Source organism: Carcharhinus amblyrhynchos, unplaced genomic scaffold (assembly GCF_965287045.1).
Source record: "Carcharhinus amblyrhynchos unplaced genomic scaffold, sCarAmb.v2.hapA scaffold_53, whole genome shotgun sequence".
NCBI classification, from domain to species: domain Eukaryota; kingdom Metazoa; phylum Chordata; class Chondrichthyes; order Carcharhiniformes; family Carcharhinidae; genus Carcharhinus; species Carcharhinus amblyrhynchos.
Window position 1 is genome coordinate 2083052 of NW_027649794.1, and position 15695 is coordinate 2098746.

The window sequence follows — 15695 nt, forward strand, 5'->3', positions numbered from 1 at the left end:
GTCAGTGCTGAGGGAGTGCCGCACTGTCAGAGGGTCAGTGCTGATGGAGTGCTGCACTGTTAGATGATGATACACATTAATCCCTTCAGCCTGCGAACGTCTGTTCCCCCCTTACTTCTTGCTGTATCTAGGGACAGTTAACCCCTCGCTGGCTGGGATGGTGGCATCGCCTCGTGGGTTATCCTTCACATTCCTTGTCCTCACTGAGGGTCGCGAGGGAGGAATGACTGGCTGTGAGGGAGGTGGTCTGGGTTGGGTGGAGGGCGTAGCGGGGTGGAGGGGGGGGAGAGTCAGTGAGAGAGGTGGGAATCTCCACTCCACATACCATCGTAATTGCGGATCTCCAGGTCAATCCTGTCGCACCCATGAGCCAGGAGAGATTGCAGGCACTCCAGAGAGCTATGCTCACAGGCCAGGTGAACTGCCGTCTGCCCATTGCGGTCCAGGAGAATGCGGGAAGCCCCACTGGTTACCAACTGCCTGACGATGCTGGGGTGCTTGGTAATAACGGCGAGGTGTAATGGCGTCTACGGGAGAGAGAGAGAGAGAGAGAGAGAGAGGCATTAGGAACGGGATGGCTCAGTGTAAATCCACAACTATTCTCAAACACGCACGTACAAACCAGGAGCAGGAATAGGCCATTCAGCCCATCGATCCTGCTCCCCCATTCAATACAATCATTGACCAATCTTATTGTAACCTCACATTCCCCAATAACCTTTCCCTCCCAATAACCTTCCCCACTCCTTGTTAATCAAGAATCTATCCAACTCTGCCTTACAAATATTCCACTGCCTTTTGAGAAAGAGAATTCCACAGCCCTACCCCCACTGGCAGAAGTAAGTTCTCCACTTCTCTATGTTAAATAGGCAATCCCTTATTTTTAAGCAGTGTCCCTGGATTCCAGATTGTCCCACAAGAGAAAGCATACTCTCCACACCTGCCCTCTTAATACCCCCTCAGGATCTAAAAAGCCCCAATCAAGTCTCCTCTTACTCTTCGAAACGCCAGTGGATACAAACCTAACCTCTCTGACCTTTCCTCCCAGAATCACTGGCCCATTCCCTGGTTCACATTCTCCGATCTGGTTCTAACTTAATCACATCTATCCTTCACTAAGGAGACCAACACTGTGTACAATACTCCAGGTGTGGTCCCACCAGTGCCCTGTTAAACTGAAAAACAGGCTAGCACTGCTGCCTCGCAGCACCAGGGACCTGGATTCGATTCCCGGCTCGGGTCACTGTCTGTGTGGAGTTAGCACATCCTCCCCGTGTCTGCGTGGGTTTCCTCCGGGTGCTCTGGTTTCCTCCCACTGCTCGAAGGACGTGCTGGTTAGTGCATTGGCCATGCTAATTCTCCCTCAGTGTACCCGAACAGGCGACGGGGTGTGGCAACGAGGGAATTTTCACAGTAACTTCATTGCAGTGTTAATGTAGCTCCACTTGTGACTAATAAATAAATTTAAACTCCAATTCCACTCACGATGAACAATGTTCTATTCGCATTCCTTATTACTTGCTGTATCTGCACATCAGCCTTTTGTGGTTTATGCACTAGGACACCTGGATCCCTCTGCACCTTCAAACTCAGCAATCTCACACCAGTCAGAGAATAAACTACTGTTTTATTCTTCCAATGAAAAGTGATTTGAAGTTCAGGCTGTTGTAAGACTGTCAAAGCTGCAGCAGCTGACGAGCGCACAGCAAGATCCCACAAACTGCTAGGCAACAACGCCTACTGGAAAAGTCCCAACACTTGTAAGTCAATGGTGAATGTTGGCCCCCGCACAACAGGAGCCGCTACACCCCCTGCCCTACTTCCAAACACTGGCCATCAAAGTTCAGCATCGCAGCAGATCAACAGTGGCTCTGACAGTGCGGCACTCCCTCAGTACTGACCCTCTGACAGTGCGGCACTCCCTCAGCACTGACCCTCTGACAGTGCGGCACTCCCTCAGTACTGACCCTCTGACAGTGCGGCACTCCCTCAGTACTGACCCTCTGACAGTGCGGCACTCCCTCAGTACTGACCCTCTGACAGTGCAGCACTCCCTCAGCACTGACCCTCTGACAGTGCGGCACTCCCTCAGTACTGACCCTCTGACAGTGCGGCACTCCCTCAGTACTGACCCTCTGACAGTGCGGCACTCCCTCAGTACTGACCCTCTGACAGTGCGGCACTCCCTCAGTACTGACCCTCTGACAGTGCGGCACTCCCTCAGTACTGACCCTCTGACAGTGCGGCACTCCCTCAGTACTGACCCTCTGACAGTGCGGCACTCCCTCAGTACTGACCCTCTGACAGTGCGGCACTCCCTCAGTACTGACCCTCTGACAGTGCGGCACTCCCTCAGTACTGACCCTCTGACAGTGCGGCACTCCCTCAGTACTGACCCTCTGACAGTGCGGCACTCCCTCAGTACTGACCCTCTGATAGTGCGGCACTCCCTCAGTACTGATCCTCTGACAGTGCGGCACTCCCTCAGCACTGATCCTCTGACAGTGCGGCACTCCCTCAGTACTGACCCTCTGACAGTGCGGCACTCTCTCAGTACTGATCCTCTGACAGTGCGGCACTCCCTCAGTACTGACCCTCTGACAGTGCGGCACTCTCTCAGTACTGACCCTCTGACAGTGCGGCACTCCCTCAGTACTGACCCTCTGACAGTGCGGCACTCTCTCAGTACTGACCCTCTGACAGTGCGGCACTCTCTCAGTACTGACCCTCTGACAGTGCGGCACTCCCTCAGCACTGACCCTCTGACAGTGCGGCACTCCCTCAGCACTGACCCTCTGACAGTGCGGCACTCCCTCAGCACTGACCCTCTGACAGTGCAGCACTCCCTCAGTACTGACCCTCTGACAGTGCGGCACTCCCTCAGTACTGACCCTCTGACAGTGCGGCACTCCCTCAGTACTGACCCTCTGACAGTGCGGCACTCCCTCAGTACTGACCCTCTGACAGTGCGGCACTCCCTCAGTACTGACCCTCTGACAGTGCGGCACTCCCTCAGTACTGACCCTCTGACAGTGCGGCACTCCCTCAGCACTGACCCTCTGACAGTGTGGCACTCCCTCAGCACTGACCCTCTGACAGTGCGGCACTCTCTCAGCACTGACCCTCTGACAGTGCGGCACTCCCTCAGCACTGACCCTCTGACAGTGTGGCACTCCCTCAGCACTGACCCTCTGACAGTGCGACACTCCCTCAGTACTCTCCCTCCTTCCTGTTCCCACCCTGGGTGTAGTGGGAATCCAGTCTCGGGAGGGAGAATGGATCAGAGATCTATCTGTATGTGAGGTGAGCACAGATCCTGTGTGATCCAGTTCACATATCATGTTCCAGGGCAGTGATTGGTGAATCTATCACAAACCCCTTTGAAATCCTCCAATGGGGAACTAGGTCTGTAGTTACTGTCCTGACATCCCTCCACATGATATTAGTTCCCTTTTTTTGACACGTCGCCCTCAGTTATTAACCACTTGGGTGTTTTATTTATACCAAGGGACTTTTCTTTGTTTATTGTTTCTATTCTTGCCTCCTCTGTTCTTCCATTTCCTGTCTCCATGGTGTCGCCAAACCAGAGAGAGCTGAATAATCTTCATAGAAGGAGGCCATTCAGCCCATTGAGTCTGCACTGACTGTCCGAACATCTTACCCATTTCCTACCCCCGTAACACCCACATATTTAATCCCTTTAACACACATGAGGAGCAATTTAACATGGCTAATCCACCTAACCTACACATTTTTGGACACTAAGGTACAATTTACCAAGGCCAATCCACCTAATCTACACATCTTTGGACATTAAGGGGCAATTTAGCATGGCCAATCCACCTAATCTACACATCTTTGGACATTAAGGGGCAATTTAGCATGGCCAATCCACCTAACCTACACATTTTTGGACACTAAGGGGCAATTTAGTATGGTCAGTCCACCTAACCTACACATCTTTGGACACTAAGTGGCAATTTAGCATGGCCAATCCACCTAACCTACACATTTTTGGACACTAAGGGGCAATTTAGCATGGCCAATCCACCTAACCTACACATTTTTGGAAACTAAGGGGAAATTTAGTATGGTCAGTCCACCCAACCTACACATCTTTGGACACTAAGTGGCAATTTAGCATGGCCAATCCACCTAACCTACACATTTTTGGACACTAAGGGGCAATTTAGCACGGCCAATCCACCTAATCTACACATCTTTGGACATTAAGGGGCAATTTAGCATGGCCAATCCACCTAACCTACACATTTTTGGACACTAAGGGGCAATTTAGCATGGCGAATCCACCTAACCTACACATTTTTGGACACTAAGGGGAAATTTAGTATGGTCAGTCCACCCAACCTACACATCTTTGGACACTAAGGGGCAATTTAGCATGGCCAATCCACCTAACCTACATGTTTTTGGACACTAAGGGGCAATTTAGCATGGTCAATCCACCTAACTTACACATCTTTGGATATGAAGGGGAAATTTAGCGTGGCCAATCCACATGACCTACACACCTTTTGACTGTGGGAGAAAACCGGAGCCCTGGAGGAAACCCACAGGGAGAAAATACAAACTCCACACGATTACCCAAAGTTGGAATTGAACCCGTGTCCCTGGTGCTGTGATGTAGTGGTGCTAACCACTGTGCAAGTGTGCCACATCATTCTCCGGGATCTCCTCAAGACAACAACCACAGGTTGCATTTATCTAGTGCCTTGTCCAAGTTAAACCGTCCCGAGATGTCTCACAAGTCACAACTGTCGCCCAGTTTGACCGCAAGCCATGGAAGGCAATATTAGAGAAGGTGACCGAATACTTGGTCAAACAGGTCGCGTTTAAGTAGCATCTCAAAGGAGAAGTGACAGAGAGAGAGAGGCTGAGGGATGTAGGGAGGGAATTCCAGAGCCTAGACCCCCATTCCCAGGCAGCTGAAGGCACGGCATCCAATGGTGGAGGGATGGGTGCCATGGGGTGTTCAACAGGCCAGAATTGGAGGAGCACAAAGATTTCAGAGGGTTGTAGGGGCTGGAGGAGGAAACAGAGATAGGAAGGCTGGTAGGGGCTGGAGGAGGTTACAGAGGTAGGGAGGGTTGTGGGTGCTGGAGGAGGTTGCTGGGACTACAGGAAGGTATAGAGATAGGGAGGGTTTTAGAGCCTGGAGGATGTTACAGAGATAGGGGGGGTTGTAGGAGTTAGAGGAGGCCACATAGATAAGGAGGGTGGTCGGGACTGGAGGAGTTTACAGAGATAAGGAGGGTGGCAGGGACTGAGGACGGTACGGAGATATGGAGGATTGGGGGCTCTGGGGGAGGTTACAGAGATAGGGAGGATTGTAGGGTTAGAGAAGGTTCCAGGAATAGGGAGAGTTGTGGGGGTTGGAGGATGTTACGGAGATGGGGAGGGTTGTAGGGGTTGGAGGAGGTTACAGAGATAAGTAGGATTGTGAGGGCTGGAGGAGGTTACAGTGATGGAGGGGGTTGTAGGAGCTGGAGGAGGTTACAGAGATAGGGAAGGTTGTAGGGGCTGGAGGAGGTTACAGAGAGAGGGAGGGTTGTAGGGGCTGGAGGAGGATACAGAGATAGGGAGGGTTGTAGGGGCTGGAGGAGGTTACAGAGAGAGGGAGGGTTGTAGGGGCTGGAGGAGGTTACAGAGATAGTGAGGGGAGTAGGGGCTGGAGGAGGTTACAGAGATAGGGAGGGTTGTAGGGGCTGGAGGAGGTTACAGAGATAGTGAGGGGAGTAGGGGCTGGAGGAGGTTACAGAGATAGGGAGGGTTGTAGGGGCTGGAGGAGGTTACAGAGATAGGGAGGGTTGTAGGGGCTGGAGGAGGTTACAGAGAGAGGGAGGGTTGTAGGGGCTGGAGGAGGTTACAGAGATAGTGAGGGGAGTAGGGGCTGGAGGAGGATACAGAGATAGGGAGGGGAGTAGGGGCTGGAGGAGGTTACAGAGATAGGGAGGGGAGTAGGGGCTGGAGGAGGGTACAGAGAGAGGGAGGGGAGTAGGGGCTGGAGGAGGTTACAGTGATGGAGGGGGTTGTAGGAGCTGGAGGAGGTTACAGAGATAGGGAAGGTTGTAGGGGCTGGAGGAGGTTACAGAGAGAGGGGGGGTTGTAGGGGCTGGAGGAGGATACAGAGATAGGGAGGGTTGTAGGGGCTGGAGGAGGTTACAGAGAGAGGGAGGGTTGTAGGGGCTGGAGGAGGTTACAGAGATAGTGAGGGGAGTAGGGGCTGGAGGAGGTTACAGAGATAGGGAGGGTTGTAGGGGCTGGAGGAGGTTACAGAGATAGTGAGGGGAGTAGGGGCTGGAGGAGGTTACAGAGATAGGGAGGGTTGTAGGGGCTGGAGGAGGTTACAGAGATAGGGAGGGTTGTAGGGGCTGGAGGAGGTTACAGAGAGAGGGAGGGTTGTAGGGGCTGGAGGAGGTTACAGAGATAGTGAGGGGAGTAGGGGCTGGAGGAGGATACAGAGATAGGGAGGGGAGTAGGGGCTGGAGGAGGGTACAGAGATAGGGAGGGGAGTAGGGGCTGGAGGAGGGTACAGAGATAGGGAGGGGAGTAGGGGCTGGAGGAGGTTACAGAGATAGGGAGGGGAGTAGGGGCTGGAGGAGGGTACAGAGATAGGGAGGGGAGTAGGGGCTGGAGGAGGGTACAGAGACATACTGGAAGGGGGAAAATCAGTGAAAACAAAGGGGAGAGAGGCTGGAGGCAGAGTGGGGACTAACTGGGGAGATCTTGCAAGGTGCTGACGGCAGAATGCTGATGGGCTGAATGGCCTGGCTGTGTGCTGCAGGATTCTCTCGCTGTTTGTGTGAAACGAGTAGATGGATGTGAATGTGAGGCAAGGACGCTTCACGTGACAGGTGTTTTGTTGGTGTTGTTTCGAGCTTCACCTCAGTGTCAGGAAGTACAGTGTTGGGTATGTAGTGGAGTTAACCACAGCACTACCTCTATCACATCCATCTAAACCAAACTGACGCAGGTTCGCAGTGGCACAGCGCGAGGCTTTACTGACAACGCAGCGTTACGGGAAACGCAAACTAGGTATTGTGAAAGACCGGGGCCTGTTCAGACACCGTGGGAAATCTGCCGGAAAGAACAGTTCACAGCCCGACCGCCACCATCCCCCCCCCAGCACCCCCCCACCCCCACCCCCACTGGGTCCATTGCCAGAAAACTGAGACTGTGAGAACATGCGTGCCTGCTTCCATTCCCTCTCGCTTTCCCCGCTCTCGCTCACCATCACCCAGCCGTCCCGCTCACCGGCATCGCCCAGTCACAGGGCAAAGGTCAGACCGAGGTGGACTGGGGACTTCACCGTCCCCCAACCACCCCTCTCCCGCCCCCGGCCCGCCTACTCCCCACCCTGTCTCAGAGGGGACTCTCACTGGCAGACGTTGCAACTGGGTACACGTGTGAGTGTGAGTGTGTGTGAGTGTGTGTATGTGTGTGTGAGTGTGTGTGTGTGTCAGTGTGTGTATGAGTATGTGTGAGTCAATGTGTGTGTGTGTGTGTGTGTGTGAGTCAATGTGTGAGTGTGTGTGGGGGTGTGTGTGTGTGAGTGTGTGTATGAATGGGTGTGTGACAATGTGTGAGTGTGTGTGTGTGTCAGTGTGTGTATGAGTATGTGTGAGTCAATGTGTGTGTGTGTGAGAGTCAATGTGTGAGTGTGTGTGGGGGTGTGTGTGTGTGTCAGTGTGTGTATGAGTATGTGTGAGTCAATTTGTGTGTGAGTGTGTGTGTGTGTATGAATGTGAGTCAAAGTATGAGCGTGTGTGAGTCAATGTGTGTGTGGGTGTGTATGTGAGTCAATGTGTGTGTGGGTGTGTGTGTGTGTGTCAATGTATGAGTGTGTGTGAGTCAATGTGTGTATGTGTGTGTGGGTGTGTGTGTGAGTCAATGTGTTTGTGTGGGTGTGTGTGTGAGTCAATGTGTGAGTGTGTGTGGGGGTGAGTGTGTGAGTGTGTTTATGAGTGGGTGTGTGTCAATGTGTGAGTGTGAGTGTGCGTGTGTGTGTGTCAGTGTGTGTATGAGTATGTGTGAGTCAATGTGTGTGTGTGTGTATGAGTGTGAGTCAACGTATGAGTGTGTGTGAGTCAATGTGTGTGTGTGTGGGTGTGTGTGTGAGTCAATGTGTGTGTGTGTGGGTGTGTGTGTGTGTCAATGTATGAGTGTGTGTGAGTCAATGTGTGTGTGTGTGGGTGTGTGTGTGAGTCAATGTGTGCGTATGGGTGTGTGTGTGAGTCAATGTGTGAGTGTGTGTGGGGGTGAGTGTGTGTGGGGGTGAGTGGGTGTGTGTCAATGTGTGAGTGTGAGTGTGCATGTGTGTGTGTATGAGTATGTGTGAGTCAATGTGTGTGTGTGTGTGTGTATGAGTGTGAGTCAATGTATGAGTGTGTGGGTGTGTGTGTGTGAGTCAATATATGAGTGTGTGTGAGTCAATATGTGTGTGTGGGGGGGGGGTGTGGGTGTGTGTGTGTGTCAGTGTGTGTATGAGTGTGTGAGTCAATGTGTGAGTGTGTGTGTGTGTATGAGCGTGTGTGAGTCAATGTGTGAGTGTGTGTGAGTCAATGTGTGGGTGTGTGACAGTGTGTGTATGAGTGTGTGTGTGTGTGTGTGTGTGTGTGTGTGTGTGTGTGTGTGTGTGCATGTGTATGAGTGTGTGTGAGTCAATGTGTGAGGGTGTGTGGGTGTGTGTGTGTGAGCATCTGTGTTGGAGGAATACGCATGCCTCTCTCTCTAAGTCTCTCTCTCACTCCCTCTCGATCTCTCTCCTTCTCTCTCTCCCTCTCCCTTTCTCTCTCACTCCCCCCACCTCTGTCTCTCTCTCTCTCTCTGTCTGTTTCTCCATATCTTGCTCTCTTTCTCTAACTCTCATGCTCACTCTCTCTCTCTTTCTCCATCTCTCATTCTCTCTCTCACACACACACAGATGTTCACTGGTTTTTCTCTCTCTGGCCGGAATCTCTCTCACTCTCGCTATCTCTCATTCTCTCTCCCTATCTCTCACTCTCAGTCGCATTCTCTCTCTCTCTTTAACTCTCTCTCATGCTCTCTTTCTCTTTCTCTGTTTTCTCTCAGTCTCTTTCTCTCACTCTCTCTCTCTCTCAGTTTCTCTTTGTCTTTGTGTGTCTCTGTCTTTCTTTCTCTCTGTCTGTCTCTCTTTCTGTCTCTTATTTGCTCTCTCAGTGTCTCTCTCTGTCGCTCGTTATCTCTCACTCTCTCAGTCTCTCATGTTCACTCTCTCTCACACTCTCTATCTCTGTGTCTTTCTTTCTTCCTCTCTCTCTCTCTCTGTCTCTCACTTGCTCTCTCTCCCTCTGTCTCACTCACTCTCTCAGTCTCTCTCTCTCTGTCACTCGTTATCTCTCACTCTCTCTCAGTCTCTCTCTCTCTCTTATTCTCTATCTCAACTCTCTCATATTCACTCTCTATCTCACACTCTCTATCTGTGTTTCTTTCTGTCTCTCTCTCTCTCTCTGTCTCTCACTTGCTCTCTCTCCCTCTGTCTCTCTCACTCTCTCAATCACTCTCTATCTCTCACTCTTGCAGTGTCTCTCTCTCACTCTTTATCTCTCACTCTCTCTCAGACTCTCATACTCACTCTCTATCTCACATTCTCTATCTTTCTCTCACACACACACACGCACACACACACACACACACAGAGAGTGGTTCCCTGGTTCTCAGTTGATAGGGGGGAGATAGGACAGTGGACCAGAACTGACTTCCAGCACTGAGATAGTTTCACAGATCCTGGCACAGGGATTCATCTCTGGAGAGAGGAGGTTTTGGCAGCTGACACCGATTACCCTTACAGTAAAGACATCCCACTTACAGGAAGCTTCACAGTGCAGTTCTTAGAAACCAATCCCACTGAGTAATGCTGGCCACAGACAAGCATAAACACACACACAGCAAATCAACTCACCGCACTTGGAACAACATCTGTCACAATGCCTGGAAAATAACCCCGTCCGTCTGGATCCCACATCCCAGTCTCCTTAAACCAGCCTGTCAACATTTACCCCTCTCAATACCCCTCCCCCTTCTCCCAAACCTCCCCTTCCCCCTGCAGGAGCTTTCAGAGATAGTGGGGGGCTGGAGCAGATTACAGAGATAGGGAGGGGTGTAGGGGCTGGAGGAGGTTACAGAGATAGGGAGGGTTGTAGGGGCTGGAGGAGGTTACAGAGATAGGGAGGGGTGTAGGGGCTGGAGGAGGTTACAGAGATAGGGAGGGGTGTAGGGGCTGGAGGAGGTTACAGAGATAGGGAGGAGTGTAGGGGCTGGAGGAGGTTACAGAGATAGGGAAGGCTGGAGGAGGTTACAGAGATAGGGAGGGTTGTGGTTGGCTGGAGGACGTTACAGAGATAGGGAGGGTTGTAGGGGCTGGAGGTGGTTACAGAGATAGGGAGGGCTGGAGGAGATTACAGATATAGGGAGGGTTGTAGGGGCTGGAGGACGTTACAGAGACAGGGAGGGTTTTGGGGCTGGAGGTGGTTACAGAGATAGGGAGGGCTGGAGGGGGTTACAGAGATAGGGAGGGTTGTAGGGGCTGGAGGAGGCTAAAGAGATAGGGAGAGTTTTGGGGCTGGAGGCGTTTACAGAGATAGGGAGGGCTGGAGGTGGTTACAGAGATAGGGAGGCTTTTGGGGCTGGAGGAGGTTACAGAGATAGGGAGGGCTGGAGGAGATTACAGAGATAGGGAGGGTTTGGGGGCTGGAGGCGTTTACAGAGGTAGGGAGGGCTGGAGGTGGTTACAGAGATAGGGAGGTTTGTAGGGGCTGGAGGAGGTTACAGAGATAGGGAGGTTTGAAGGGGCTGGAGAAGGTTACAGAGATAGGGAGGTTTGTAGGGGCTGGAAAAGGTTGCAGAGATAGGGAGGGTTGTTGGGGCTGGAGGAGGTTACAGAGATAGGGAGGGTTGTCGGGGCTGGAGAAGGTTACAGAGATAGGGAGGGGTGTAGGGGCTGGAGGAGGTTACAGAGATAGGGAGGAGTGTAGGGGCTGGAGGAGGTTACAGAGATAGGGAGGGGTGTAGGGGCTGGAGGAGGTTACAGAGATAGGGAAGGCTGGAGGAGGTTACAGAGATAGGGAGGGTTGGAGGAGATTACAGAGATAGGGAGGGTTGTAGGGGCTGGAGGACGTTACAGAGACAGGGAGGGTTTTGGGGCTGGAGGTGGTTACAGAGATAGGGAGGGCTGGAGGGGGTTACAGAGATAGGGAGGGTTGTAGGGGCTGGAGGAGGCTAAAGAGATAGGGAGAGTTTTGGGGCTGGAGGCGTTTACAGAGATAGGGAGGGCTGGAGGTGGTTACAGAGATAGGGAGGCTTTTGGGGCTGGAGGAGGTTACAGAGATAGGGAGGGCTGGAGGAGATTACAGAGATAGGGAGGGTTTTGGGGCTGGAGGCGTTTACAGAGGTAGGGAGGGCTGGAGGTGGTTACAGAGATAGGGAGGTTTGTAGGGGCTGGAGGAGATTACAGAGATAGGGAGGGTTTTGGGGCTGGAGGCGTTTACAGAGGTAGGGAGGGCTGGAGGAGGTTACAGAGATAGGGAGGTTTGTAGGGGCTGGAGGAGGTTACAGAGATAGGGAGGTTTGTAGGGGCTGGAGAAGGTTACAGAGATAGGGAGGTTTGTAGGGGCTGGAAAAGGTTGCAGAGATAGGGAGGGTTGTTGGGGCTGGAGGAGGTTACAGAGATAGGGAGGTTTGTAGGGGCTGGAGAAGGTTACAGAGATAGGGAGGGGTGAAATGAGGCGAGGTCACTGTGTGTCAGAGAGAAGCTGGGATAGTTCTCCTCAGAGTGGGGAATGTTAAGGGGGAGAGTGAATCGAGGAGTCCGAGGGGAGGGTTCGGAAGGAGTGAACGAGAAGAAAATGTTTCCAGTGACAGGAGGGTGGGTAACCAGAGGAGCGCACAGATTGAAGAGGGTCAGGAACAGAGCCAGAGGTGGGGAGAAAAGGAGAATTTGTATTTTAAACGCAGCGAGCTGTGATCTGGACGGCAGTGCCTGAAAGGGAAGTAGCAGATTCAACAGGAACTTTCAAAAAGGGGGGGATTGGGGAAGTATTAGAAGGGGGAAATTTGTGGGAATGACGGGCGGGGGTGGGGGGAGAGTGGGAAGAGTTAAGGGGCGAAGGGATAGCACCGGCCTGACGGGCTGAATGGCCTCGGCCCGTGCTTTACCGGGCTGGCGGGAGAGGAGCTCCGGTTTTCCCGGGATATTGAAGGGGGAGGCACTGTGTCTCAGGGTGCTCTTCTCCGCCGTTCCGGCTGGGATTTCACCGGGCAGAGGTTGGGTGAAGGGGGGAGGGACTCGGGCTGTTCCTGAAGGTTGACCTTTCTGGGGAGTCGCAGTTGAAGCTTGTACACAACGCGGCAAAGCAGTAGGTGCTTGTTAAATTCAGCGGGTTAACTATTAACCAGGGGGCTGGTTAATGTTCACACCGGGGCTGACTCTATCAGCTTTCCTGGAAGTCACCAGTTCCCCGCGGGGTCAGGCCTGGATGACAGGGTTCGTCCCACAAATGCCCCTCCCTGCTGCACCTTCTCCTGTAACCCTGCCCACCTTTAATCCCTTTTATTTTTGATTCATCCGTGGTATATGAGCGTCTCTGCCTGTCCAGCATTTATTGCCCATCCCTAGTTGCCCGAGGGCAGCTGACAGTCAACCACATTGGCTCTGGAGTCATAAGTAGGCCAGACTGGGTAAGGACGGCAGATTTCCTCCCCTAAAAGGACATCAGTGAACCAGACGGATTTTTCCAGTAAGGATTTCAAGGTCATCAGTAGATTCTTAATTCTAGATATTTTTATTGATTTCAAATTCCACCATCTGCCGTGGCAGGATTCGAACCCTTGTCCCCAGAACATTAGCTGAGTTCCTGGACTATAATCGAGTGATAATACCAACCAGGTCATCGCCTCCCCCATTATTTATTTACCCCATGTCCCCTTTGAAGAAAGAACAAAGTACAGCACAGGAACAGGCCCTACAACCCTCCAAGCCTCTGCTGATCATGATGCTCTAACCAAACTAAACTAAAAAAAAAACCCTTCTGCCCTTACTCGGTCCATATCCCTCTATTCCCTCACTCTTCATGTGCCCATCCACATGCCTCTTAAATGTTGTTAATGTGCCTTTCTCCACCACCTCCTCTGGGAGCGCGTTCCAGGCACCCACCACTCTCTGCATGAAAATCTTCCCCCCGCACATCCCCCTTAAACCTCCCCCCTCATCCCCCTTAATCCTCCCCCCCGCACATCTCCCTTAAACCTTTCCCCCCTGTACATCTTGAACTTGAAAGTTCCTGTTGAACCCTCTCCCCTCACTGTACGGTCCCCAAATCTCCGCTATTGGCTCCAGTCCGGTGATCTTGTGCGAATGGCCTCTCCTGAATCCCGTCCTGCGTGCCACGGGGATCGGAGCGGGCGAGGGGCAGACCCGTGGATAGGTCCGTTGACCGTGGGCGGGAATTTCCAGCTTCTGGAAAATCTCGCCCCCACAATTCAGGCTCTCCATGGCGTCCCTCAGACCTGGCAGTGTAACCACTGCTCGCCAGCAGTGAGGCGATGGCCTGGTGGTATTATTGTGACACTATTAATCCAGAAACTCAGCTAATGTTCTGGGGACCCGGGTTCGAATCCCGCCACGGCAGACGGTGGAATTTGAATTCAATAAAAAAAAATCTGGAATTAAGAATCTACTGATGACCATGAAACCATTGTTGGAAAAACCCATTTGGGTCGCTGATGTACTTTAGGGAAGGAAATCTGCCATCCTTACCCAGTCTGGCCTACATGTGACTCCAGAGTCACAGCAATGTGGTTGATTCTTAACTGCCCTTCAGGCAACTAGGGACGGGCAAGAAATGCTGGACAGCCAGTGATGCCCATGTCCCACGAACGAAGGTAGCCCATATGTACTCATCCACGTCACCACACTCTGGTCAATGGCGAGTTATCGTTACTCCACCTCCTCAACATCCCCATCCCTCCCCCTACCCCGGTCTCCACCAGCCAGAACATTCTGCAGCTATTCGACTCAGGGAGCCATGACACGCCATTCCGCAACACAAATGATGCCAGTGTCTAGTGAAGGATGGGGGAGGGAACAGGGGCACGGGGGAGGGAATGGGCTGGGCCTGTTGATTAGGCACGTTGTCCATTGGGCACTGGGGGAAACTGGACCTGTTCCCCCAGCCAACCCAACTGTCTGCACTGTCAGAGGGTCAGTACTGAGGGAGTGCTGCACTGTCAGAGGGTCAGTACTGAGGGAGTGCCGCACTGTCAGAGGGTCAGTGCTGAGGGAGTGCCGCACTGTCAGAGGGTCAGTGCTGAGGGAGTGCTGCACTGTCAGAGGGTCAGTGCTGAGGGAGTGCCGCACTGTCAGAGGGTCAGTACTGAGGGAGTGCCGCACTGTCAGAGGGTCAGTACTGAGGGCGTGCCGCACTGTCAGAGGGTCAGTGCTGAGGGAGTGCCGCACTGTCAGAGGGTCAGTGCTGAGGGAGTGCTGCACTGTCAGAGGGTCAGTACTGAGGGAGTGCTGCAGTGTCAGAGGGTCAGTGCTGAGTGATGCCCCTGGTTGTCCTGCAGCCACTTGTCTGAACATTGCCTCGGTAGAGGTTAACTGCCCGTCATCAGGGTGGGGGATATTCTGGGATCGTGCTGTGCTTAGATTGGCGCTGTGTGCAAATTTGCTTTGCAAAGCACTTTTCGGGGTTCTTTCGGTTTTGAGTGTTGGCCTAGAATCCCGTTCCTTTAACCTCCCGCGGGATCAGGAAGAGTGAGGCCCTTCAGCCCATCGAGCCTGTCTGGCAGCCGATTGGATCCTGGCTAGTATTCCACCTCAGGCTTGCCTGGGTTCCTTCCGTTTTTCCCTGTGGAAGTGTCAGGAACACATCGGGACTGCTCCGCCCAGCGGCTTGGCCTGTCAGCACCACTAAACACCCTCCCCCCCCTCCAAATGTCCCCTCTGCCCTCATCAACACCCCTAACCACCCCCCTCCACCCTCCCCTTCCCCCTACCCTCTACCCCAGATCTCCAAGACCGTCTAATAGTCTCCTGGGATGCCACTTCAATCTCTAGCACACTGGTGTGTGTGTGTGTGTGTGAGAGTGTGTGTGTATGTTTTAGTGTGTGAGCGTGTGCGTGAGTATGTATGTATGTGAGAGTGTGTGTGAGAGTGTGTGAGAGTGTGCGTGTATGTTTTAGTGTGTGAGTGTGTGCGTGAGTATGTATGTATGTGAGAGTGTGTGTGAGTGTGGGTGAGAGTGTGTGAGAGTGTGTGTGTATGTTTTAGTGTGTGAGCGTGTGTGTGAGTATGTATGTATGTGAGAGTGTGTGTGAGAGTGTGTGAGAGTGTGCGTGTATGTTTTAGTGTGTGAGTGTGTGCGTGAGTATGTATGTATGTGAGAGTGTGTGTGAGTGTGTGTGAGAGTGTGTGTCTGTATGTGAGTGTGTGTGAGAGTGTGTGAGAGTGTGTGTGTATGTTTTAGTGTGTGAGTGTGTGCGTGAGTATGTATGTATGTGAGAGTGTGTGTGTGTGTGTGTGAGAGTGTGTGAGAGTGTGTGTGTATGTTTTAGTGTGTGAGTGTGTGCGTGAGTATGTATGTATGTGAGAGTGTGTGTGTGTGTGTGTGAGAGTGTGTGAGAGTGTGTGTGTATGTTTTAGTGTGTGAGTGTG

The 15695-nt window shown here is 52.5% G+C and overlaps 1 protein-coding gene across 1 annotated transcript in view; it reads right to left on the reverse strand.

Annotated features, from left to right (window-relative positions):
• LOC145337598 (uncharacterized) overlaps positions 1-15695 on the reverse strand; it is a gene marked incomplete at its 5' end in the record, with an annotated part of 50595 nt that overhangs the window by 15130 nt on the left and 19770 nt on the right. Inside the window, one exon of the mRNA XM_080182391.1 lies at positions 326-527. Within this exon, the coding sequence (XP_080038517.1) occupies positions 326-527 (202 nt within the window). The remainder of the gene's footprint in view (positions 1-325; positions 528-15695) is intronic.